The sequence below is a fragment of the Leptodactylus fuscus genome, chromosome 3 (genome assembly GCF_031893055.1).
Source record: "Leptodactylus fuscus isolate aLepFus1 chromosome 3, aLepFus1.hap2, whole genome shotgun sequence".
NCBI classification, from domain to species: domain Eukaryota; kingdom Metazoa; phylum Chordata; class Amphibia; order Anura; family Leptodactylidae; genus Leptodactylus; species Leptodactylus fuscus.
In genome coordinates this window covers 15334474-15361605 of record NC_134267.1, presented here as the reverse complement: position 1 = coordinate 15361605, position 27132 = coordinate 15334474, and the positions used below count along the sequence as shown (strand labels likewise).

At 44.6% G+C, this 27132-nt stretch overlaps 1 protein-coding gene across 1 annotated transcript in view; it reads right to left on the bottom strand.

The window, feature by feature from the left end:
- RPS6KC1 (ribosomal protein S6 kinase C1) overlaps positions 1–27132 on the bottom strand; it is a 101126-nt gene that overhangs the window by 21648 nt on the left and 52346 nt on the right. Inside the window, exons 10-13 of the mRNA XM_075267101.1 lie at positions 18903–18950; positions 16530–16662; positions 1046–2533; positions 683–772 (exon numbers count right to left, since the gene is read on the bottom strand). Of these exons, the coding sequence (XP_075123202.1) occupies positions 683–772; positions 1046–2533; positions 16530–16662; positions 18903–18950 (1759 nt within the window). The remainder of the gene's footprint in view (positions 1–682; positions 773–1045; positions 2534–16529; positions 16663–18902; positions 18951–27132) is intronic.

Genomic DNA, 27132 nt, shown 5'->3' with positions numbered 1-27132 from the left:
TTCTTGAAGAAGATGGAGGCGGCGCTGGAGAGTTCTCTCACAGCATTGGGGACGCTCCCAGTGCTGCGAGAGAACTAATTTGCATATCAACAAAAAACGGGATTTCAGGTGAACGGTGGTGCGGAGAAGACAACGAAAGGTAGGAGAAGAATAGCCTTTCTTAAGGCTATTCCGACGTGTTACTCAGGAAAAAAAAAGCATTTGTGTGATAGGATCCCTTTAATTTCAAAAAAATTTTTTTTTTTTTTTGGAATTTGAAAAAAAAAAAAAAAAAAAAAAATTAAAATTGTGCCCGATTTTATAGGTGAAAACTGAAACGGTAAGAATGGGGAATTTTGGAAACCATCCTCTTTACTCGTTCCCTTTTAACCCCTTCTATCCAGTTAACATTTTTTTTTTTTGGTTTTCCTCTCCAGCCGCGAACGTACGTCCGCTTAACTTCCATATATCTTAATAGCGGAATGACATGAAGCGTCGCAGAAAAAGACTATTTACCTTTCAAGAAGGCCTCAATTATTAGCCATATCTACGCTGTGACATGACAGGACAGGAATTAGTGTGAATTTCAGGCCATGCATTAACTTGCACGTCCAATAAAAGTATGTTACACGAGCCGCGGGCGGAGGAAATGAAAGCTGCTAATCTACTTTTCAAGTGAAACGCTCGAGGTGATTGATCTAACCTGGGGCACAGTACATTCTTTCCACCGCATCGCTGTCACACGAATCTTCAACCTCCGTCCACCTGCTAAAATATGTTAGCTGAATGTGTCCTAAAAACAAAATGACAGGAGAAATCAAAACATGTTTCCCATCCATTTTCTGTACAAGTGAACTGTAATTACTCTCCTTTCTAGCTAAAAACAGTATCATTAAGAATAATGGCATCATTAAGTACTAGAAGCTATTACAGTGGGTGAATTTGCAGCACTGATAATGAAGCTGGAGACAGGAAATGAAGATACTAATTACAAGATAAAACGCCTACTCAGTTAATTGGAAGCAACATCGGAATAAAAAGAAATGCATTTGCAAAAGTTCCTGACCTCTATCATTCAATAAGATGTTGTTTGGGTTCAAATCCCGACACACGATTCCTTCTCGGTGTAGAGCGTCAAGGGCTACCACCATTTCGGCAACCCATCTCTGAATGCAAGACTCGGGAATGAAGAAGTGGGACGCTTCGGACAATTTCGCATCCAGTTCTTGAAAGATCTTATGGATCTCGCTGTCTTCCCGTAGGTCTTTCCGCCCTCCGCATCTTTCGTCGGTGTCCTCGATTCTGATCTGAAGTTGCATGAGGTTGGTGGACAAGTCTTTCGTAAGTTCAGAGTCAGAAGACTTGTTGTTGTTGACTTGGGAGGGTTCTAGAATAGAGGAGTTGTGAGATAGGGAGGAAGAAGATGAATTGAGCAATAGAGAGTCCAAGGGTTTTAGGTTGCAGGGTACATCAGAACCACCAAGACCTGAAGATTGCAAGTCAACATGGTCAACGCTAATGGGGCATAGTGTTATGTTTTGGGGTGCAAGTGGAGTCGAATGTTCTCCAACCAAGGGAAGGTTGTCTTGTTCAATTATTTTATCTAAGCTACTTTTTATTTGTAAGACATCAGGCGTTCCTAGCAGCTTTGCGTCCACGACATCGCTTTCCATGTAAACATTTTTTGAGGTTTGCTCAGTATCTACCAGTTGAGCACCGGGCAGGTTGACCAGGAGATCCGGTCTTCCTTCATCGATGCTGCTCACATCATCAAGAGCGGCCTCTTTGAAGGAAATAACGGGGACGGAGTCATTAGATCCACGGCTTACAGTGTCATGAGTGCTTATATTAGGTTTCTCAATGTCTAGACTTTGAGTCTCGGGGTCAAGCTCGTCGTCTTGAAACGGAGAAAACTGTTTGAAATTCTCCGATTTTAAGTTGTATCCCTTATCGACAAATTCCGCCCCAAGCAAATCGCTTGCACTTTCCTTGCTGTCTATCCTAAAAAATTCCATCGGGCTATTCTTGGATTTGCTCAAGGCATCGGACATTCCTGAGTGTCCGCCATTGTCCGGCTCGACGTGTTTAAACTCATCGAAGTTTAGCTCGGGGCCGAGTTTACTGAAAGGCTTTTGCATTAGATCTAAATCTTTGGTACTATCCCCACCCTCTAGTTTGAGCAAAGGGTCATCGCTTAATGTTTCGGGCTCAATTTGTTCCTGTCCGTATTCTTTGCACAGTGTTAAATAGCTGGTGGTACATTCTTCCTCGGAGCTGGAGGCCGAATCGGCCCACTTCAATGGACTTTCCCTTCCTTCTTCGTCTTGAGTGCTGCTGTCTTCCTGAGAACTTAAGGTAAGGCTACTTTGGAGGGGCTGCACCGAGAGCCTGTTTCCAGTACTGCTTGACCTAGACTCCAAGCTATTTCTTGGACACGGCGCAAGGTTTTTCAGAAGATCTTCATTCGAGTGAGAACTTTTAGCCAGTGGGACATCAAAGCTTCCTTCTGTGCTCCTGCTTAAAAACTTACTTAAGTAGGACCATAATTTCCCACCTGCAATCAAAACAAAACACGAAAATTAAAGATGATTACTCATATGCAAATAGCAGAGATTGCACATATGCCTTATTGCTAGCACAGTAATGAAAACGATCATTACACGCATACACTTAGTACCTCATTTACCAGTGTGGTGGCTTCATTTTCAGAATGTGTTATCCCGAGATTACATTTTTAAATTATACTGTTTGTATATATGAGGCATGAAAACCAAAACAAAAATTGAATATATAACAAGCAATAAAAAAAAAAAAATCCAAAAAATAAATAATACACATTTACTGACCACGACTACGGGTGACAAGCTAAAAAGAAAATGGATGATTATTATAAACATTCAGTTGTAAGCGACCGAATATAGAATGGAGTTCTCCGGGTCTTTGACATGGAAGGTCTACCCTCAAAACCAACCAACTGTGATCGATCGGTTGGGTTTGACCTATAGGACCTCCACCAAGAAAGGGGATGACTAGTAGAAGTGCAAATCCAGACTTGGAGGACTGTTGAGGATCACATGGATCATGGTTGACTTGTACGTGGTCAACCTCGGAAGCTTCGTATGGAGGAAGATAAATGGAATCACCAGGAACAGTTGACTATATGTCAATGTTGTCCATACTAATGTGGCAAGTTTTATGCTTTGCAATGAAATCTAAGGATGGGTTCACACGTGCGCCTGGTCTCCACTTTATGGGTTTCCGTCTTCTGCTCGAGAAACTGGACAGGAGACGGAAACCGGCATTCAGTGTCCGCCCGGACACTTTGCAAACCAATTCAAGTGAATGGGTTTGAAAAGTGACTGCCGGTTTCCGTCTCCTCTCCAATTTTTGGACTTAAATGGGTATTCCCATAACTCTTGTTCTGCAGCCTGCAGGGCTCTGTGCTCTCTTCACTTCCTGGTTTTCTGGCACATTGGTGGGCGGGGTTTCACTTGCTCTGCTATGTTTGCATTCAGTAATGAGGGATTGGTTGTACATGCATTACCACTGTATGAAGCTGATGTAGCAGAGCTGGATTTGAGTCAGCTTGCATTATATACAGAGGTAAAGGACTCCCTATCTCAGCCCTTATCAGCAAAATTCAATTAACCCGGCTGATAAGTGGAAGGGTAGAGTTCAGAAATGCCAGAAATCTCACCTCCCCCCTCCCCTATCTGAGAAGCTCCATTACTTGTTAGACATAAACAGCCTAATACAAGTATTAGGCCATCAAGGTTTGATCCACAGAGAATCCCTTTAATGGGTATGTGCACATTTGAGACAAGTCACACAATTTTTTTTCTGTTGGGTTCATGATTCTGGATTCTCCTTCACCTCTTAGCATTAGAATAAAGGGACTGAAGCATTCTAGCAAGCACCATATCCAACTGGATTACATTCATTCCACCTGAATCATGGGTAGCATCAAACGTTGCATCGTTTTAGAAAAAACTATTTCAAATCGAGCTGGTAACAGGGAGACTTGCCATCTGGAAGGCAGATAGACAGGACACTCCCTATACACAAAGAGGGAGAAAGCAGTCAATTAGACTGAGCAGGGAATGACTACTACGACTACTTCCTTGTACCCAGCTCCATTTGGAGCTCCATTGTCACTGAAACACTGCAGAAGGGGAGCAGAAATATACAAAAATTGTGAAAAATCGAGAAAAAGTCTAAAAAGCAAAGGAATTAAAGTGAATAAGTCACTGAAAAACAACCTATTTTTTTTACATTTTTTGTTAAACCGTTTTCCAGAATTTTCAAAAACATCAACAAATCTTAAAAATGTGATTTAAACAATCGATAATTCGCTGAATTTGCAATTTCACTTACACTTTGTGATATACTTTGGACTTGCCATTACTCTGCATTACTGTGTTATTGTTTCGTTTTATTTCTTTGAAAAATTAATAAAAATTTGTGTACACCGAAACAATAGATAACTCAATCCCATTAAACAAAATTCACACAACTTTTTGTAATTTAACAAATCTTTCTGATGGAACCTTGAGAAAGCGAAAATTGGAGCTATTAGTGAATCTTTAGATAATCAGTGTGGAGGGAAAGAGAATGACCTCTGTACCATGTGATAAAAGGAACAAGCTCAAATATTTAATCCACAATAAGAGTCAATAATTTAGTCATTTCCAAAATGTCAAATCTGCTCTTACTAAAGGCCGGAATCAAAGAAGATAAACCGAAACCATCGATGACTTCATAGGAGATAAGGACGATATCCAGAAGAAAATCAGTCCTGCTCATCCAGGTCGCCGCTTATCGGTAAACCTTGTAATATTTACTTTTATGCAATCGGGACAAAAATAGTCTGAAGTCTTATTAGACAGAACAAATATTAACCAAGAGAAATAAGGCTCTGTTCACGTCAGGTTTTTACCGCCCCATCATGGAAAATCTCGGTTTTCATCGGAATGCAAATGAGTTCTCTTGCAGCACTGGGGGCGTCCCCAATGCTGCGAGAGAACTCTTCAGCAACGCCTCCATTTTCATCTGGAATGTCCTCTTTACGCGTCTTCTTCCGGCGCAGGCAGTCAAACTTGTAGGCCTCGGGCACAGCTGACTGCGCATGCCCAGAGGCCACAAGACAATGACTGCTTACTTACTCACAGCATCGGGGACGCCCCCAGTGCTGCGAGAGCTCATTTGCATACCGACGAAAATCGGGATTTCTACAGAACGGCAGCGCGAAGAAGACATCTAAAGGTAGGAGAGGAATAGACTTTCTTAAGGTTATTCCTACATGTCAACGAGAAAAAAGTATTTTAATAGTAGAATCCCTTTTAGGGGGACAATATACTATGGGGCCATACTGGGGGGGGGGCACAGTCAGGGGTGGTACATTATACTATGGGCCCATATTAAGGAGGGACCACGGTAAGGGGTGGTGCATTATACTATGGGGTCATATTAAGGTGGGACCACAGTAAGGGGTGGTACATTATACTATGGGCCCATATTAAGGAGGGACCACGGTAAGGGGTGGTGCATTATACTATGGGGTCATATTAAGGCGGGACCACAGTAAGGGGTGGTGCATTATACTATGGGCCCATATTAAGGAGGGACCACGGTAAGGGGTGGTGCATTATACTATGGGGTCATATTAAGGTGGGACCACAGTAAGGGGTGGTACATTATACTATGGGCCCATATTAAGGAGGGACCACGGTAAGGGGTGGTGCATTATACTATGGGGTCATATTAAGGCGGGACCACAGTAAGGGGTGGTACATTATACTATGGGCCCATATTAAGGAGGGACCACGGTAAGGGGTGGTGCATTATACTATGGGGTCATATTAAGGCGGGACCACAGTAAGGGGTGGTGCATTATACTATGGGCCCATATTAAGGAGGGACCACGGTAAGGGGTGGTGCATTATACTATGGGGTCATATTAAGGCGGGACCACAGTAAGGGGTGGTACATTATACTATGGGCCCATATTAAGGAGGGACCACGGTAAGGGGTGGTGCATTATACTATGGGGTCATATTAAGGCGGGACCACAGTAAGGGGTGGTACATTATACTATGGGCCCATATTAAGGAGGGACCACGGTAAGGGGGGGGGTGCATTATATTGTGGGGCTACATTAAAATGGAAAATTATAGAGTGGGGTCCACATTTAGGGAAAAGTATACAGTGGAGGCCACACGGAGGAGGAAATTATACTTTAACGGCTATAAGTGGACATTGTTTGGAGACCAGGGCCACTAAAGGGGAATTATACTGTGTGGGGGGGCAAAAAAGAACATGGTTGGGAATGGGCAGGGCCAAAGTGGAAATGGGTTGCTTATAGAACCCAAATTTGCCATGGGAAATTACATCATAATTTACTGTCTGAACATGGTCAAATTCATCCTGGTTCAGTTAGACAATTGTAGATCGTACTAGGGCCATCGGATAGCTATTCCTAGTAGATAGCTGTCCACTAGGGTCTTAGAGGCTCTCAATTGCCTATTTTGGGGGCCCCGAAAACACACCAAAAAAAAAAATTTTTTTTTTTCAAAAATTAAACAAATTTAAGAAGAAAGCGGCTTGCTCTTGTACTTTACTCATCAATTAACATTAAAATTACGTAGAGTCGCTGGATAAGAACAACGTTAAAGGGAAAAAAAAAAAGTCATCAATGAACTGGAACATCTAACAGTATCTTTAAACTGGCGTTATATGCCGGTGCCCATAATCACAGTTTGGCATTAATTACGCACAAAGCCGGGTGACTCCTGCCAAGCCGCAATCAATTCCAAATACAACACCGGCCAATGCCAGGAATCTTATTGGTGCTATATTTGAATAGATGGATTTTGTAATAGATATAGGACAGGGGAAAAAGAGCTCGTGAACGGCCAGGGGATTTTTTTGTTTTTCTTTTTTATTTGACCGGCTGAAAAAGTTTGCGATTTAGATTTTTACTGTACTGTAATTCTGTCAACAGAGGTGTTACGTTACTGGCACAGGTGAATTACACGTCCCACCGTGCCCGGCTACGGATCCAAATTAAATCAAAGCAGGGAGGACACTCTAAGGTCATGGGCACTTTGTGATGCCGTTACTGTCTGGAAAGGCTGAAGGTTTTTTTAATTGCTAGAGATCTATGGGGATTGACGGTGAGGTGCACAAGTTTTAGGCAGGTATGGGGGGAAAATGCTTTCAGAAATCGAAGGGTTAATTATTTATTTGTGTCAATGAACAAAAGAGGATTGTAAATTCCGTCAATATTCGGTGTGACCTTTGTCCTTTGCCTTCCATCAGGTCTTCTCGGTACTTGCAGACAGTTTTTGGCAGAACTGGGCAGGGAGGTCGTTCCCGTTGCCATCTTGGAGAACTAAGCACAGATCTTCTGTGGATGCAGGCTTGCTCCAGTCCGTCTGTCTCTAAGTTTTCCCAGACTGGATGACGACACGATCAGGGTTATATCATCGCTTCCAGGACTCCTCCTCCAAAGTGCAAAGGTCACACGAAATATTGACGGGATTTGCGCCGCCGTTCGGTAGAAATCCGGGTTTTCTTCGGTATGCAAATGAGTTCTCTGCAGCACTGAGGGCGGTCTTCTGTGCTCAAACAGCACTGGGGGCGTCCCCAATGCTGCAAGAGACCTTTCCAGCGCCACCTCCATCTTCTTCTGGAACGGCCTCTCCCTGCATCTTCTGGGTTTCAATCTTTTAGGCCTCGGGTAGAGCCGACTGCACATGCCCAGGCCACAAGAAAATGGCCGCTTAACCCAGAGTTTTCATGGGTTCAGAAAAGTATTGCCAATATTTGGAGGTAATATTATATTGGTCTTAAAGCCTTCACTTTACAGGTCAAACAATGTGAATATTATATTTTTCTAATAAAAAAAATTCAAATATACCATATATACCCGAATATAAGCCGTGGCCCCTCATTTTACCACAAAAAACTAGGAAAATGTATTGACTCGAGTATAAGCCGAGGGGGGGAAATGCAGCAGCTACTGGAAAATTTCAAAAATTAAAATGGTCAGAGTTTTTGGGTGCAGTAGTTGCTGGGGAAGGGGGTGTTTTGGTTGTCTGTCTGCCCCTTCCCTGAGCTTGAGGACTGTTTTTTTTTTTCCCCCACTTGGAATTCAGCCTGGCTGACTATAGGGGATCTGCAGTGCTCCTATTAACTCCATCCCGACAGAACAGGAGCACTGCAGATCCCCTATATTCAGTAGACCGGGCACTTTCAGACACAGGGTTACCTAATGTGTATGTGTATCAGTCATTTTCTACTTTTATATGTATTCTAGGGAAGGAAGGGATTTAAAACTTTTATTTTATTTTTTTAAAGCTTCTTTTTTTCACTATTTTATGGGAGATTCTATACATTACTATTGCAGCTAGTCATAGACCCTCCCCCCCAAAAAAAAATTTTTTTATTTTGTTTGACTCGAGTATAAGCCGAGGGGGGCTTTTTCAGCACTAAATCTGTGCTGAAAAATTCGGCTTATACTCGAGTATGTACAGTAAGTCAAATTTTACTGATAAGATGATATTTTTATGCAGGACGACTATACTATCAAGGATCATATCCATCCATAGGGGCAACACAGTGGCTCAGTGGTTCTGGGTTCGAATCCCACCAGGAACAACATCTGCAAGGAGCTTGTATGTTCTCCCCGTGTTTGCGTGGATTTCCTCCCATTCTACAAAGACATACTGATAGGAAAAAAAAGTACATTGATCCCTATATGGGGCTCACAATCTACATAAAAAAAAAAAAAATTAAAAAAAAAAAAAAGGATCATGTCCATTGTTTTATTCCCCACAAATTTTAGACCAGCATAATAAAGTAATGAAAAGTACACAGAGAAAAAAAAAAATTCCATACGCATCCCAAATAAAGAATAAAAGTGAATCAAAAAGTTCAACTTCATGTGCCTGAAGATGGTACCAATGAAAATTAAAGCTCGACACACAAAAAAAATAAGCCCATGGGAAGCTCCATCAAGAGGAGAAAGAAAGAAAAAGTTTCAAAAAGTTTGGTCTTCTGCAATTCTTCAAATCAAAAACTTCTTTATATTCTCTTTGAAAATTGGCAACATCAAATTTTTGGACTTAATCGCTGGCAAGTAAGGGGGGGGGGATCTTGAAGGGGAGACAAAACTTTACATAATATTAATTGGATGACCAATAAGAACTATCAGGAGCGACTTGATCAAAGTCTCAAAAAGGGGAACGGAGGCGACCAGATATTCCAAAACCTCTTATCTTCCGACCATCATAACAGAACCATAGGGCCTTCATTACTGGTCTTGTTTTGCATCCACAGTCTTCTCCCCCCAAGCCAGGCTTCGTCTTCGGCTTTATCTTGCCGTGTGTGGGATACCTCTACGTCTTCCATGGATTTCTCAGTCTTCTTAGTTTTGACTTTCTCTGATAGTTGTCATTTTTTGCTCTTGCGGGATTCAATTTTAGATTAAAACAGCATAAAGACTATTTTTAACACACTTTGGGCTGGCAGAATTTCGGGACCATAGGGTGCCGGATCAAAGAACGTTTTTTTAAAAAGAATCTGTCCTAGACAAAAGACGTCTCTCAATATAGAAGTCGGTGCGTTCCAACTGCACAGATGTTGACCTGAAAATATAATTTCTTCTTTTATGGTGTTTTATTATTCAAATGTAATGGGTCTTCCAATTAAAGGAGCACTTCGGTGTTTTTGTATGCTCAATTGATCACAATCTGGGAGTGTAACTTAAAATTATTGGGAGAGTCACTCGAAAGAGGCCCGGAATACTCGGCAAGAACGCTCGCTAGAATGGGGCAAATCGGAGCGAAAAAAAAAGTAACATGCAATGTATGGAGCTCCAAACAGACTGGGATGTCCCGGTGTTGAAGCGTTGAAGTAGATGCCATCGCAACATTTTACTTGTATTTGCAATTTCTGGATTCCAGACCCCCTATACCACCTCACTCAGGAAGGCTTTGTACAGTATTGAGCAGCGCAACTTCACGGTGCAAACCTATAGGGTCACCAAAGGATGTCAGGTCTGGTTCACATCTACGTTCGGATTCCCGAACGGAAAACTATACGCCTTAAAAACAGTTAAGGAAACCACATGGACCACATAGATTATAATGGGGTCTGTGTGGATTCTACTTGGTTTCCACATGAATCATGCAGAGAGAAAAGTGCAGAAACCGAGCAGAAACCACATGGACCCCATTATAGTCTATGGGACCTGCGGGTTTCACAGGTAACCCGCGTAGGGTTAATGAGTATAGGTTTCCGTTCTCCCTGAATGGAAACCCAAACTCAGATGTGAATAGGGCCGCAGATGGCGTTTGTGACGTACCCTCAAAGAGTGTTCAGAAGATGGTACGGAAACTGTATCACTGATCCCTTCTCATGGCGGCAAAAAATATCACAGGAAACAATCGATGAGGCGCAGAGGCCAACGAAACATGTCAGACGACCAGCACAGGAGACTGTGAGGACTTCATCAACATGTCAAAGAGCTGCAAAAATTGCATGGGTCTTGTGTAGGGTTGAGCCGATCTTGAGATTTCAAGATCGATTTTAAAATCCGATTTCCGATCATTTTCCAGCCGATCTCGATCGTGAAATTTGCTCGATCGCCGATTGGAATCCGATCCTTTCCGATCCCGATCTTCAACCCTAGTCAATGCTTTTCTATGGGAAAAGTCACTTTTGGGGTTGAGCCGATCTTGAGATAACCTCCGATCTCGATCCCACTGGAAAAGATCGGGTCGGAATTCCGATCGCGATCGTGAAATTTACTCGATCGTCATCCGATCTTTTTCAATCCCGATCGCTCAACCCTAGTCTTGTGTAAATCTCAATGGTGTTCTCTTATACCAACCCGAGACCACCACACACTGTCAAGCTTAAACTGGACTAGTATCAAAGGCATTTCTAGAGCCGAATGTGGCCACAGGAACAAGAGCTCAACATGACAGCAGTGACTTTGCTCGGTCTACTGCTTCATGGTTCTTCACTATAAGACCAATCGTCATTCTTCAAGGAAAGTGACTTGTTCCATAGGTGCAGTGGACCCGCCACCACCTCCAAGGAATCGGCAAGAAATCAGCGCCGGAATCACCCGGAAATATTAGGAACACCTTTATTGGCACAACGCGTTTCAAGCCACAAGGCCTCCACGGTCTCGGTGTCACACTATGACAGTACTATATGGAAAGTCCCTATAGTATGACTGATCAGAGATTTTATAGGTCTGATTTCACATGTCTAGGGTATTGCTAATACAACGGGGCCACCTACTAACACACAGGGCGCTGGGAGAAAGTTTCAATGGCCTAGCCTTCCAAATTTATTCTAAGCAATACTATAAAAATCAAACAAAAATGCATATCGAGCTAAAAACCATGAAAAACATGGACATCCGTCTAATATATAAAAATAAAGATTATTCACTGCAAGACTGAAGGGACCACCTTGGCGTCTATCTCTTCGCATGGTCATACCAAGGAAATTTCTCGTCGCGTCAGCACTGAAGGGGTGAATCCGCCGCAGCTATTCTAAGTGAGTCATCACCATCCAGGTGTGACAATTACATTTCATTTGCCACCTGCTCCGCACACGTGGAGGGGAATCGCAACACAAAAGGGGCATCACAAGCAATTTTACTGTGTGTATCACTCGATTTCTGCTTTGTGTCCATATGTGTCGCCACTGGCTGTATTGTTAGCAGTAATATTGCAGGATTAATGTGGAATGTTAAAATGTTAGGCACAAACTCCTCTGGTTAAAAAGAAGACGACATACTAATGAAGTCTTGGGGGAATTGGCTAGTTTCTTTTTATTCCAGCAGTGGAACTCTTAACATGAACGGAAGGACTTGGCAAAGACTCGTGAAAAAGTAGATCATGGGGTTTCTATCTCGTCGCACTTGCTGAATAAAGATCACTTCCAGTGCCTCGGTCTTACTAAAGAGCAATTCCAGGAACAAGTGATATTACCCGAACCTTCAGCCAAAAATGAAAAGACGTCTGTACTCACAAATCCTCATAGGTGGTGACTCGGTCAGTCTTCAATCTCGTAAGTTCAGCCATTTGTACTCACTGCTGCAGTTCTTGACACTTAGGCAGCTGCTAATATATATATATCCGCCTATATTCAGCAAATTGTTGCCATCGATGGTTTGCCTGCTCTAGCATTTCGTCAGCTCTTAAGCCGTCCTGCTGCTGAACTTCACACCATGCCTGTGATTGTTCTGGCATCTCAGCAGCTCACTGGAACGTCATATAATGAGCGTGTTGTTGGCGTTGATGATCCGCCTGCTCCGGCAGCTGTTAAGCTGGTCTGCAGCTGAACTCATTCCTCGCGCTATGCCCATGATTGTTCTGGCATCTCAGCAGCTCGCTGGGATGCCATATAATGAGCGTGTTGTTGGCGCTGATGATCCTCCTCAGCTCTGCTTGAGGAGAACTCTATGACTTCTGGCTTCCTTCATAGCTGTCGTCGTTTTAGAATTTTGCAACAAATTATATTTTCTTTTTCCCGTCATGTTTAAAAGTAACAAACTGTCAATTTGGATTAAAGATGTTTTCCCATACAGTGGGTCAGCACTACCTGGAGCAGATCAAATAATATGCAAATGCATGTACAAAACGGACTGAGGATTAGCTGAGTGTTTACTTAGAGAGATAACAGACCTGATTATCAGAACCTGAGATAAGTTGCTGCAAGAGCACAGTAATATAGTATGTGAACATAAATTCATAACAATTGTGAAGCCATGTCATTTACCGGGATAAAAGTAGCCTATGTTTTAATCCAAGTTACAAACTATATGTGCCAAACTTCATTCAAATCCGTTCAGCCGTTTTTGCGTTATTGAGGAACAATCACTCAAACATCCAAACGCACAAACTTTCACATTTATAATATTAGTAGGATAGGATGGTTCTATCTAGACATGGGCGAACCTCTGAAGATTTGTTCAGGTTTCAGATGGTTTGACCCAAAGATTCGTTTTGGGTCAATTAATTTGTCAACAACCAGAAGTAAAACTAGTATACTCTGGGGCATTTTCAATAAGTGAAGGCCAAGGGGGAACATACCGTATTTTTCGGACTATAAGACGCACTTTTTTTCCCCAAAATTTGGGGGGGAAAGAAGGGTGCGTCTTATAGTCTGAATGTGGTGCCTGGCATCCGCCGTAATAGAGAGGCGGATGCCGGCACGGGATAGACGCCGGGGCCTGAGACATCGCTGCGCTCCTATGCCCTGCATGAAGCCAGCAGCGGGAGGAGTGATGCTATTTCGCTCCTCCGTCCCCCCGCCGCTGGCTTCATGCAGGGCAGAGGGGCGCATCGATGTCTCAGGCCCGGCACCTGTGCCTGCGTCTATCCCTCCCCGGCATCCGCCTCTCTAGTAAAGCGGATGCCGGGTCTGCAGTCTGTATTGGCGGCCCCTTCTCCCCCCGGGGCCGGTCCCCACCGGCCCCGTACCTGTAAAGTTGCAGGCCGGCTCCTGCGTGGCGATATCGCAAGGAGCCGACCTGTTCGGGTGACAGCCGGGAGCCTAATGAGGCTCCCGGGCCTGTCACTGCTATATATTAGTATTGCAGCTGGGTCTATGACCAGCCGTAATACTAATAGACAGAATGTCCCATAGACGGCAATACAGTTGTATTGCCGTCTATGGGACTTGCAATCAAGTGACCGCAGGTTCAAGCCCCCGGGGCGGAATAAAATAGTAAAAAAAAAAAAAAAGAAAGCTTTAAAAATATATAATAAAAATATGAAATAAATAAAAGTTCTAAATCACCTCCTGTCCCTAGAATATATATATAAAATAACTAACTAAAAAGTACTTCTGGCCCCGCAAAAAAAACACTCTATGCGTCCCCGTACAGCTGCAGGGTCACCTGTCAATGTGGCCTTGCAGCTGTTGCAAAACTACAACTCCCATATATTAAATATTTTACCATTTTTTGCTTCAAAATTTTTTTTCCCCATTTTCCTCCTCTAAAACCTAGGTGCGTCTTATAGTCCGAAAAATACGGTAAGTAGTTATACTCACCTTCCCTCACTCAAGGTCCTCTTCCATCCTCCTGGGCAATGTCACAAACCTCCTGGTCACTGCTGAGTTTACGATGTAATACAAATGTCATAACGATGGCTGCTGTGGTCTAATCACATGCCTCAGCAGTGACCCCGGGGTGCATGACGTTTTGTTTTTAGTTCATAAGGGACTATCTTCCGAAGTTTCAGGTTGACCCCAAAAACTTTTAGAAAATTTCGATGAAATCCAGTTCGTTCCAAACCGCTTTGCTCAACTCTAGTATCCCAATGCTACACCAATGAATGATGATGCTGGACTGATGAATATCAATATGTCCATCCTTGGTTCCCAGAAAAGACGAACTACTGGCAGAATCATCTGGCAGAAAATTTTTGCCCTTTCCCCATTGGAAATATCTAAACATTCGGGAATTAGATGACAGAAATAAGTCTTAAAGGAGTTAGTTCAAGAAAACAACCCAATACTCAATTATGGTATGTGGACATCACAGAGGGAGAATTGGTTTCCATCAGCGACAATAGAGCAGCTTTGAATGTAGCCATAAACTGCTTCTTCACTCCGACAGCAATCCAAAATGGCCCCCGATCTAATCCACGCTCAGTTTAGAGAGAGGCGAGTTGTCGGATACCTGTGGAGGTGGCTTACCTCCCTGAGAACAAAGGAACGGGCATGTGGAAAATGAACATACCCAAACCATTTCTCCTTGATATGGGTCAACTGAATGGCAGCCATATAGACTGTCAGCTTGTTCCGCCATAACTAGGGTTGAGCGATTGGGAAAGATCGGATCCCGATCAGCGATCGAGCAAATTTCACGATCGGCTGGAAAATGTTCGGAAATCGGATTTTAAAATCGATCCTGAGATCTCAAGATCGGCTCAACCCTAGCCATAACCATCGGTCCAGCTGACCTTAGGCCAAGTACAGATCTGCGTTGGAGACTCTACCGCAGAAATTGCTGAAAATTGTTGGAGAAAAATGCCCTGTACGAAGAGAAGCCCTCCTGACGGACACCGGGCAGTCCCCATTATAATCTATGAGGTCTGATGGTGTCCATGGGTAATTGCCGTTTTGGTGGTTGGGCTCTCCATGGTGGATAGCACAGATGTCAACCTGTACTCTGTGAACTTAAAGGCTTTTCTGGCTTATAAGAAACTGAGGGACTCTTCAGAAGTTGAAAACAGACTGGGGTTAATTTCTCATGACTTGTATGCCAGTTTTCTTCATTTTCCTTTTTGGTGCATACCAGGGCTTGTTTGCAGAAATTGCACCGTTTTGCCTTCGGCACCCTACGTGCCGCTTTTCTGACCAGAGGCGAGGGCAAATCAGTGCAACAGACAAATTGCCCCATGGTAGTCGTAGAAATCAATTCTTGCACAAAGGACCGCCAAAGATGCATCATCTCCTGAAGATGTACAAATGGAGTAAATGGTTTACATACTGATGACCCGTCCTCAGAATCAGCTGGCTGAAGAGACCACAGCGTTGCGGAAGCAATGTAACCTCTTCACTAAATTGTATGCACAGCAGCGTAGATTTTATAGGCTGTATATAGATCACTGGCAATGGGAAGAGGCCGCAGCTTACTCAAGCAGCTAATCGGCGTGGATCGGACCCCCCCCCCTCCCCCGCAGACACATCTTATATTAATATGTAAGTCCCAAAAAACACCTTTAAGACCACAGCCGGTCCTAATAAATAAGGCCCATTGTTTTTTGGGGGTTTTTTTAATTTTTTTTTTTTTTCATTTCAAATACGGTGCCACACCAGTCCACAGACGGTATCTGGTATTGCAGCTCAACTCCATTAAAAATACCTTTTGCTAGCGCCATTACGCTGATTCAGTTGGAATTTTCTCTCTAGCCCACGTCGTTCCTGAGCAATCTGTGTGTTTATCTTCAGTGCCCAATATGCTAATTACGCTCCATACTGTCAGGTGGGAGTTTCCAAACTATCTGCTTCAGCCCAAGACCGCCCACCTGACAGTAGAGAGTCTAATTATATCGGGTGCTAAATGAAGGGCACCAATTGCTCAGGAATGGTGGGGGCTAGAGACAGAATTCCAACTGTGCTGCAATCAGGAGGAGAGGAGCACCTATGGAAGGATATAAAAAGTTGGAGTTGGTGGAGGTGGTGAAAGGTCGTCTTTAAAGTTACAACATACAACCTCTCCACAGGCACGACAACCCCTTTTAACACTCATGTCATCCCCTTTAAGCCTACCACAATGGCGGAAGAACCAAACCAAGACTGTAATAAATTGACATCTACAAGGTGAACCCCTGAAAGCGGGCAGTATAATAATAAAACGCAGGCCTTTTCTATCTTCTATCTTGCGTAGTCAGGGCACGGTCTGCACCACCGAGTGTGATAAATGGCTGCCTACCACAAGAGCACAGACAATCTCGGCGACCTCCGAGTCCTAGCTAAGCGTTGTATTTGCAAACGTCTTTGATACATTGACCGACCTTCGGCATGCTGCAGCACGAGAAATACAGACTCCTCCGAGATGATGTACTTGTGCAGACAGACCATGTTGGGCACGCAGCGGGGAATGATAGTCTTTCTGCTCCCAGACTCCTCGCTGCTCTTCCTCAGACCCTGACAGAGAACAGAAAGGTCAGTCGTACCCTGAGCTTCCTTTGGATCCTGCTGTGCTTTATGTTTATCAACCAAACTAATCTGTCCAAGCTACTGTGGGCTTTACAGAAGCCGCTCATCTGCTCCTACATGTCCTTCGATCCCCTGAGGCTCAGCTGATGGCATCTGGCAGGTATCCAGAGAACAGAAGATGGCACAAAGCTACCATTAAAATCAATTACACGGGTCAACGTTTTTATTAGAATCTCACTCTCAAACTAAGTCATCAGAGTGACACTTTGTGTACTTTGCCGCGACCTCTCTCTTTTTTTTTTATTTTTTTATTTTGTATGCGAACATAGGACGGGACAACTTGGCGAGCCGGCGTGTATACGGCTTTATTTTCTATACCCATGCCATGCTATAGGGTGGTCACTGACATTATATGGAGATGCCTAACGCACAGAAAATGTCACCAAGATGGAACATCCATAATGTGATACATTGAGTAGCCAGTGACATGTCCTACTGGTGACCCAGAACTTACCATGGGAGTAAAACCTCTTTAAAGGGGGTAATGGAGGGAGACATAAACCTTACCAATACGTTTCAGTGCTATAGTAATATATACCCAGGCTCCTCAATGTAACGATCACTAACTTTCCAGGGCGCAGCGGGGTGCTAGAAGTCTTTGGTCTGCTGCGACTCTGGTTCTGTGTGACGTCATTGACTCTGCCCTACTCCAAGTCCAAGTCCATAAAGTAGAGCAGAGTCCGTCATGTGATCAGCAGCAGCTTAGGTGGAGGAACAAGACTTCCGAACGTCCCCGCTGTGGCCTCCATAATCATCAGGGCTCCAGTATATATATTAATAATTAAACATTAATGATCTAGTAAGCTTTGCCCCACTGGGTAACCCCTTTAAGGGGAATAGGTGTTAAGTGTGTGAATGCCGGGACCCCCACCGAGTGAGAATGGCGTTTGTATGGCCCCATCTAAATGGACACAATAGTGACCACAGCTTCAATGGGGGACATGAAACATCTGCCTCAATGATCGGTAGGGGTCCCAACGATCGGCCATTTATCCCCTTAAATCCTGATTATGGGACAACCTCTATGACTATTGTAAAAATTAGGGGATTAGAGTAGCCTATCAATATCACATTGAAGCGAGACTGACTCCAGGCACCGCTTATGAGCTTATGTCAGACACAGCGCCATACATTTTGTAGTGGTTGTGCCTAGTATTACATCTCACTGCAGCGAATAGGCAAACCAGGCAAAGCCAATATTCAATGTACAGCACTGGGCATGGTAAACAGAGCGCCACTGCCCGTTCCTTCAGCTGATTGGCAGGGGGGTCATGTGTGTAGGGGGGCCAGGAGTTGGGCCCAGTCCGATATTGATGAGATTAGGATATTTATGATCCATCCAAAGGGGACTTATTAAAGGATTTTTCTGGGACTTCATTCAGTCATTCACTTATAATCGGTGGCAGTCTAACACCCAGGACTCCTGAGGATCAGTTGTTTGAAGAATTCTGTTTCCACTTTTCAAGCCATGTAAGATCACGTTCTTCGGTCACATGGCCTGATCGCAGCTCAGTCCCACTCAAGTCAACAGGCTGAGCACTATATACAGAGTATAGCCTATACAGAGCCTATGCAGTGTTCACCTGGACGCTGAAGCCTCTTCAAACAGCTGATCAGCCAGGGATCCGGGTGTTGGACTCCAACCGTAAAGGATGACCTATGCTAAGGATAGATCAATTATTGAGTCTGGAAAACCGTATTAAACAATAGGGCTGGTTTCTCTAACCCGCAGCGATCAGGTATTGCAGGAGAAATACATGGCTATTAATGGGGTATGGCAGGGGTAGGGAACCTTCGCCTCTCCAGCTGCTGTGAAACTACAACTCCCAGCATGCTCCATTCACTTCCATGGGAGTTCCAAGAACAGCAGAGCAAGTATGCATGCTGGGAGTTGTAGTTTTGCAACAACTGGAGAGCCGGACGTTCCCTACCCCTGGGGCATGGGATGTAGGAGACATTCCTTTAACCTGTCCCCAGTACAGACCCCTTTAAATCATTGCATCTACCTTTAGGACCCCTCGTATCCCAGCCCCTCTGCCTCCTACAGAAATTCTCCGAGGTGACTAACCATGCAAATAGTCACATTGCTGAAACCATGAACAATACCAAGAACATGGCTCTGTATCTCCCGGCACATGTCCTAGTACACACTTGTAGGAATCACTTACCTTTAATATGAAGGTCTCCTGAGTCTTTGTGTCCAGGACAAGCAAAACCTAAAAAAGAATAGAACAATAATGATTTATAGAGCCGGAGCGGATTCTACCCACCTCAATCCTACAGGTAAACGCCCCCGCTACCAAAACAACAAAAAGTATGGAAATATTTTAGCTGCAAATCACAAGGTCTATAGAAAAAACAATAAAAAAAAATACAAGTCTGTGAGGCTGAGCTGCAGTACCACCGCATGGCCTCTATACAGGGACCGGCGCTATCTGCTGCCAGCTCCATGCAGTGTATAATATTCTTTGTGCAACACTTATGAGTTTTAGACACTTTCACTACTTTTATAAAGGGTGCGGCTTCACAGGAATCTATCATAACTTTGTAGAATGTGGGTGACACTGTGTGCCAAAAATGTGTTAATTTTTGGGTGCAAAGTTAGAGTAACAGTCTCGTATTTTGAAAGATTTATCAGACAGCATTAAAGGGATCGTATCATTGGATGCCCTTATTTTTCTCCCTAACACGTAGGAATAGACTTAAGAAAGGCTATTCTTCTCCTACCTTTAGATGTCTTCTCTGCGCCGCCGTTCGGTAGAAATCCGAATTTTCTTCGGTATGCAAATGGTTCTCTCGCAGCACTGGGGGCGGTCCTCAGTGCTCAAACAGCACTGGAGGCGTCCCCAATGCTGCGAGAGAACTCTCCAGCGACGCCTCCATCTTCTTCAGGAACGGCTTCTCCCTGTGTCTTCTTCTGTCCTTAGTTTCAATCTTCTAGTCCTGGGCCACGAGAAAATGGCCACTAAGCTAAGCTAACACACAGTAAACTGGTGTGAGCAGCCATTTTCTTGTGGCCCGGGCATGCGCAGTCGGCTCTACCTGAGGCCTAGAAGATTGAAACTCAGGACAGAAGGCGACACAGGGAGAGGGCGTTCCAGAAGACGATGGAGGCGGCACTGGAGATTTCTCTCGCAGCATTGGGAACGCCTCCAGTGCTGCGAGAGAACTCATTTGCATACCGAAGAAAACCCGAATTTCTACCGAACAGCGGAGTGGAGAAGATATCTAACAGTAGGAGAAGAATAACCTTTCTTAAGGCTATTCCTACGTATTAGGGAGAAAAAAAAGGGTATCCAATGATAGGATCCTTTAAACACTGTGATAAATCTGGTGTAGTATAGGATGGTCTAGTTTAAGTTTTGCAACGTCTAAGAAAGTTTTCCTTAAATCTGGTTCTGTACAATCACACTAAGACTACGACTAAAGGTGAAAGAACTTTTCCTTTTCTATTTAACCCTGTGTGCCCCAATATTTGGAGTATTTTGGATACTTTGTCCTCTCTACCACAGTCCCCGGTCAGCTCTGATATAACGAATGTCGCCCTCATACTCGATACCCTTGCTCTGCAGATTTAAGGCGCCGCTCGCCATTCTTTTTCCCCTTCGGCAACACAAGTAATACATCTCTGCATTCTGCCCTAGCGGAGGATGTAATTTGCTGTATTAGCACGGAGCATTTCTTGATCCAGATCCCACATCTTGTAATCACATTTATTAGTGTCTCGTCTGCTGTCCAGCGTTGGAGGCCATGGCCGTCCTGCTGTGGATCTTGGGATGGAGCTGCGACTCTGTTGGTTACAAACCAAAGGACAAACGGGCCACCAGGGAATACGCCAGCTGTTAACTTGTCGCTGATATCCAGAAGGGTCATCTTCAGTCTGAAGGAGCAGGCAATCTGCAGACTAATTACAAGTGCCTGCCCGCCTGCTCGCTGCCCAGCACAAGACTGGTGACTTTCACAGAAAACAAAATCCTGGTAGGGATGCAAATGCTTCACAATGGGAAAACGCTGGGCTCTGCCACCGAATACTCATTTGTTAGCAAAACAGAAGGGCGAGATTTTATTACCCGGGAGCAGCCGCCATGCAAAAACACCACAAATTTATAACTTTGCCATAAAAAGCTTCGACTCAGAGACTGCGGCATACAGCTGAGCTGTCTATGGGACGTGCTGGAAATAGTCACGAGCACTACATCTAAAAGAAAAAAGTCGGGCAGTATTCTATACACAGCTTGCATTGTCTTAAAGGGATTGTCACCATCGCCTTAATGGGAGCTGGGCTGCAATGGTGTGGCATGTCCATTATTCAGTGTATGGAGCCATCTGCTTTGAGCTATGTATACTGTGCAGATATCAGATGATTGGTGGGGTGTCGGACCCACTGATCTTATATTTATGGCCTATGGCAAGTAAAGGGTGTTAGTTTACAGCCCCTTTAAGAAGTAGGTTGATGCCAGACACCTCTAGTGGCGGCTTATCACCCCTAAGAACAAAAGGATCCTGCATGTCAAAATCCAACATGGCTCAGATCGATCGATCTGACGATCGCCGACCCGTCGGGATAGGACCCTCGATTGGACAGACCTAGGGGGTCCGTGACGGCTACAGTGTGGGGTCTTCCCTTGTCTTCAGCTCCAGAGTCGTATAACGATCTGCGAGTGCCAGTGACGTCCTTAAGGCGGTTTTCACCGGCACGCACAGACCCAGGAGGGATAAGCGAGAGTTTGCCTTTGAACCGTCACGAGAGGCGTTGGAAACTAGGCACCTGGGGGTTCTTCTCCGAATCCGAGCCAGTCAGGCTCCCCGCCCGACCCTGGGCCTTGGCTCTTCGGGAGGCCCAGTGCCCAAGCGCACAGGTTGACCTCCATATCACCGCAAGACCGAACACGCTTACTTGGCACCCGCCGGATGACGACCCCCCCGATGGGCTTCGATGACAGGAAACTGAAGGGGCAGCATCTAGCAGAAAAGCAGCAGCGCGGCAAGCCCTCGGGGGGAAAAAAAAAAATTCAACATGGCTGATCCTTCTTTTCTGGGACATCTGCGATCAAGGGAAAGTCGGCAACAAGAACTGCTACAGAAGGAATGGGACATATAGAGGAAGTTCTTAGGCTTCTCCCTTCTGCTCAATCCACTCCTGGCTTTGGTTTAACAAAAAAAAAAATCAGAAAAATCTGCAACAAGAAAAAGCTGTGAATCCGCAACGCGAGGCCTCAATCTAATACTGGAATTGTAAGACCTTTGAGCCCCCCTCAGGCTCCAGGGCCCGGCAGAAATAGTCACCTCTGCAACTCCTATAGCTACGCCCCTGATGTTCTGCCATTCTTCAGTTATTCCTCCTGGAAATTTATTAATAAATTGATAACTGGGTGATAACTTCCCTCCCTATAAAAGGATTGTGTCGCTTGATAGAACAAAAGAATTAACCCCTATTGGACAATGTCAGACTATGGGACATGATCCATAACTTGTAACACCTAGTTTTCAATTTGCAGGAGGAACAACAGAGGAACAGTACAACGATGGGGGTTGTTGTCACGTCACTGCCCATTCTTTATTCTATTGTTACATATACAACGCTCGCACGTTCCGACAGGCGGAAATACGATCTCCGTCACCCAGAGAACCATAGAGTAATCTCCTTATCCATCACGTGATACCGTCTACGTCTGCCCATGTCTACGCCAGACTCTATTCAGATCTAGAAGGACAAAAAAACTTCATACATTAAAGTAGGTCACCGACACCTCGGAATAAACTACGCTCTATAATTAGAAGTAGTGATACGTCTGACGCCAAAATACCGTAATCCACATGAACCCAACATGGATGCTGTGACAGGACCTGAGACTATATCAATGTGTCTGAAATTACCCAAGAGTGATGTGAAAGACGCGTGTGAACAGGTCACGAGTAATTATCACTGATAAAGGAGGTGCAACCAGTTATTAAAGGGGAAGATACGGAATTTGTCACCCGTAAAATGGGTTTTATTCAGGTTCCACTTGTCTGATACTATATATAGATAAATCGCTCTGCTCAGGGGCAACAAGAGTGAGGGGGGCAAATACTTTAGACATATAAAGTTAGCGCTGCTAGAAGTAAATGACAAAGACCCTTTTATTAGGGAACAACAAGGATTTAGGAACAACAAAATATAGGATTAGCAGGATATAAGAAAAATAGCCCCATGAGGGTCCCCTTTAATAGAATGTGGCTACCTGCTGCCTCCTTTAGGGGGCACTAATGGCAAAGAGGTTGTGTAGATGTGAAGAAACGCTATAATAAATGTGTATACAATACAGATCTAGGGCTCCCTCTAGTGGTGGCAGCAGACAGCAGGAATTTTATCACTTAACCCCATGGCTATAAGCTCTGATCTCTAAACTATGACACTAAGCAGCAGTGAAAATGGGGTGAAGGGGGGTTCAAAGAAGACCTATCACCAGGTCAGAAAAGCCCAATGACATCAGTCATCCCTCCTCTTACCCCATACAAACTTCGGTTTTTCCAAGGAGGAGGATATCAGAACTTTTCTTACCAGTCTCATTCTATCCCTTGAACCTTGCAGGACTTTTCTCCTAGTTTAGGTGGAATCTGCTGCAGAGTCATCTACGGAGACTCCAGCGCAGATGGGAACCTTGTCCGTCATCACTTCCCCTTACCCACCCCAGGGAGAAGAAATACAGAAATGTCTCTTCACGTCTTATGGTCATCACTTCCCATGTATAATCTATAGCCAACCTGGGATACAGAGACACAGGAACTTTCGAGATGTTATTACCCCTTTTACAGTCATCATTCCCGTATACAACCTCAGCCATCATGGGGAAGAGACATACAAGAACTTTCCGTCACGTTGTCACTTCTCGCACCATCATGGCGGTGTAAAACCTCCAGTCACCCTAGGGAGGAAAAATACATCACCTTGTCCTCAAATCATCCCCCTCTTACGGTCATCATTCCCGTATACAACCTATAGGTATAGTTACCCTAGGAAGGAGAGATACAGGAACCTTTCTTCAAGTTATTAACCCTTGTGAGTGACGGAGCTCATGTTCTGTTTGGCGGTCATATTTACGATAGGTCCACATGGGGATCCAAAAGAAGGTAACCCTGTCCGTGGTTACACATGGAAACCCACAGACCCCATAGACTATGACAATTTTAAGCAGAATCTCCTATGGAGAAGTGAACCTAGCCTTAGAGAGTAGCAGGCGGTAAGACGTCTTATTGCCTCCTTGCAGAATATCATGCTGAGTATATAAGGATACCGTATTTATATATAACAGGAATAAAGTGGCAGAATAAGAACACTTTGATGCCCGTGTATAGGGCTGGGAGGGATTTTTGCAACGTGAAAGGGGGGGGTTATAACAATAAATATCTAAACATAGTAATCTTAAGACACTTTAACAAGACACCAGTATTCAGCTCCATTCTAGAATACGGATCTGTGCCCATCATCTTGTAGCGTTAGGAGGAATTCTTCCGTGCACTTCTGGATAAGTTGTGCCCATCAGATCTTACTCCGTGCGCAGCCCCTTACTCTTCACTTGACTTGACATTTACCACGGCAGCCACCAGCGCTTCCTCCACAACGCGTTTCACACTCCCCGCTTTCCTTGCAGCTGGAGACCGGCCACATTCAAGTAATAAATACGAGAACATATGTGATTTTTTTTAAATGTGCCCTTTGACTGTCAGTTTTTCCCAAACAGGTGTTGCCTAAATGATTATAAATTGGCCCCTGGATACACCTCTTCAGCGGAGCCGTACAGGACTGGTGATAATATAATTAGGCCTGAAAACATCAGGCTGGTGAGCGCTGCCCATCTGTTTGGCAATAATGTTTAGTTAACAACAGTCTTTAAGAGAAGAACCTTCAACTTGCAGCTCTTTGACACACGCCGGGTATAGCAGGGCGGTTAACCGCTGCTTCGCTGGAGGAAAGGTGCCTACGATTAAAGGGGTATATCGAATCCTGGCCCCCTAACTGTGGTGGAGGGCCTACTACAGTGCTCGCGGCTTACACATCTGGCCTGTCATACACCTATTAGGTGGTTAAAGATTGATGACCTACCCAGTCCTGGGACACCCCTTGGCCCACACAGTAAAATTTTTCCACTTGATCATATTCCATCACAGAATCTGCAGCAGAATTTTACAAATTCTGCAAAAAGCAGGAGGAATTATTCTGCCTTCCGTTCACTACTATAGAAGATATCGGACAGAACTTTTCCTGGCGATAAAGTGGAATTGTAGCGCGCCAAAGTATAAAATGAAGCTCAATCGATTGATACTAGAAATGAGCAAACACTGTTCGGATCAGCTGTTCCGAACAGCACGCTCCCATAGAAATGAATGGAAGCACCTGGCATATACACTTTGCCAGAGGCCGGTCGCCGTGCCGGGTGCTTCCATTCATTTCTATGGGAGCGTGCTTCAGAATAAGACAAAAAATCAAGATATGGCTTATGTCCGATAGGGTCAGGCATATTGAAAGTCAACATGCCCCATCCCTGTTTTTCCAACATCTAAGACTTGTATCTGTGGAGTAGGGGCCCTCAATTCCTTTAGGTTTGGCAGACGTATCTTAGGTGTATGCCCAGCCTAAAGACTAATGTCAGCCGAAGTCACAGTTTCAACAGAGTTTACCGCCCATGTAATGTGTATGGTGAAGTCCAGACCTTCCCTCTATGGAAGAAGTTAGGAAAAGACTTGTGTGCTCAATAGCCGGTGGTCAACAACTATCTATGAACTATGGCTAAGGCTTTGTTCACACTTAAAGGGATCCTATCATTGGATTCCCTTTTTTTCCTGACTAACATGTAGGAATAGCCTTAAGAAAGTCTATTCTTCTCCTACCTTTAGATGTCTTCTGAGCGCTGCCGTTCGGTAGAAATCCCGGTTTTCTTTGGTATGCAAATGAGTTCTCTTGCAGCACTAGGGGCGTTCCCAATGCTACGAGAGAACTCTCCAGCGCCGCCTCCATCTTCTTCTGGAACGCCCTCTCTCTATGTCTTCTTCCGTCCTGGCTTTCAATCTTCTAGGCCTCAGGCAGAGCAGACTGCGCATGCCCAGGCCACAAGAAAATGGGCGCTTACACCAGCTTCCTGTGTAAGCGGCCATTTTCTTGTGGCCAGGCATGAGCAGTCAGCTCTACCTGAGGCCTAGAAGATTGAAACCCAAGACGGAAGAAGACATAGAGAGAGGGCGTTCCAGAAGAAGATGGAGGCGTCGCTGGAGATTTCTCTCGCAGCATTGGGGACGCCCCCAGTGCTGCGAGAGAACTCAATTGCATGCGCATGCCCTGGCCACAAGAAAATGGCCGCTTACTCAGTAAGCTGGTGTAAGCGGCCATTTTCTTGTGGCCTGGGCATGAGCAGTCGGCTCTACCTGAGGCCTAGAAGATTGAAACCCAAGACGGAAGAAAACATAGACAGGGCGTTCCAGAAGAAGATGGAGGCATCACTGGAGATTTCTCTCGCAGCATTGGGGACGCCCCCAGTGCTGCGAGAGAACTCATTTGCATACCGAAGAAAACACAGATTTCTAACGAACGGCAGCGCTTAGAAGACATCTAAAGGTAGGAGAAGAATAGCCTTTCTTAAGGCTATTCCTACATGTTAGTCAGAAAAAAAAGGGAATCCAATGATAGGATCCCTTTAAATCACGAGTTTGATTTAACAGGCGCCGCATTGGATATCAAGCGTCCTTTATGATCGGTTACGACATGTCTAACCTATTTTAAGCCAATGGAGGGAAAAAGAAAAAAAAAAAAAACGTATCGGTGAGTCCGGGTTCTATCACATATCTGTTTTTGCTAAATATGAAGAGGCAACTGAGGGCGGATGCAGCGTCTTAAGACCCCTATACATATCAGATGGATGCGCGGTCCGACTGAAATGGATTGGTTTGCCAAGCATGAACATTTTTCCTCTACATAAAGAAAAGCCTTGGAAAGAGAATCTGTTGGGTCGAGTTGGGCGACACTAGTCCTTATAGACTGGGGGTCTACTGTTAGAAATCCTATTGTAACGCAATGGGTGCGCTGGCTCGGGGAGTACAGGAGGAGCGCGAGTATGAAGCTTGGTTACTGGTACATATGGCTTTACATCAGGACGATTGGGGTCACCAAACCCCCCCCCAAGTCTATAGCGTATCCTTTAAATCTCCGACTCCGGTCACTCTGCAGAAACTAACTTCACCTTCCCGAGCCTACCATCCCTTTAAATCAACACGGCCGCGCACAAAGTCCTCAGAAAGTGATCAGCCATCCGGCTTTATGAAAAGGGAAACTCTCGTTCCGACCATCTGGAGAAGTTCGCATTTAACATGCATCACTCTTAGTGCAAGTCGTTTCTTAATGAACAATTCTGCGGCTGTGTATTA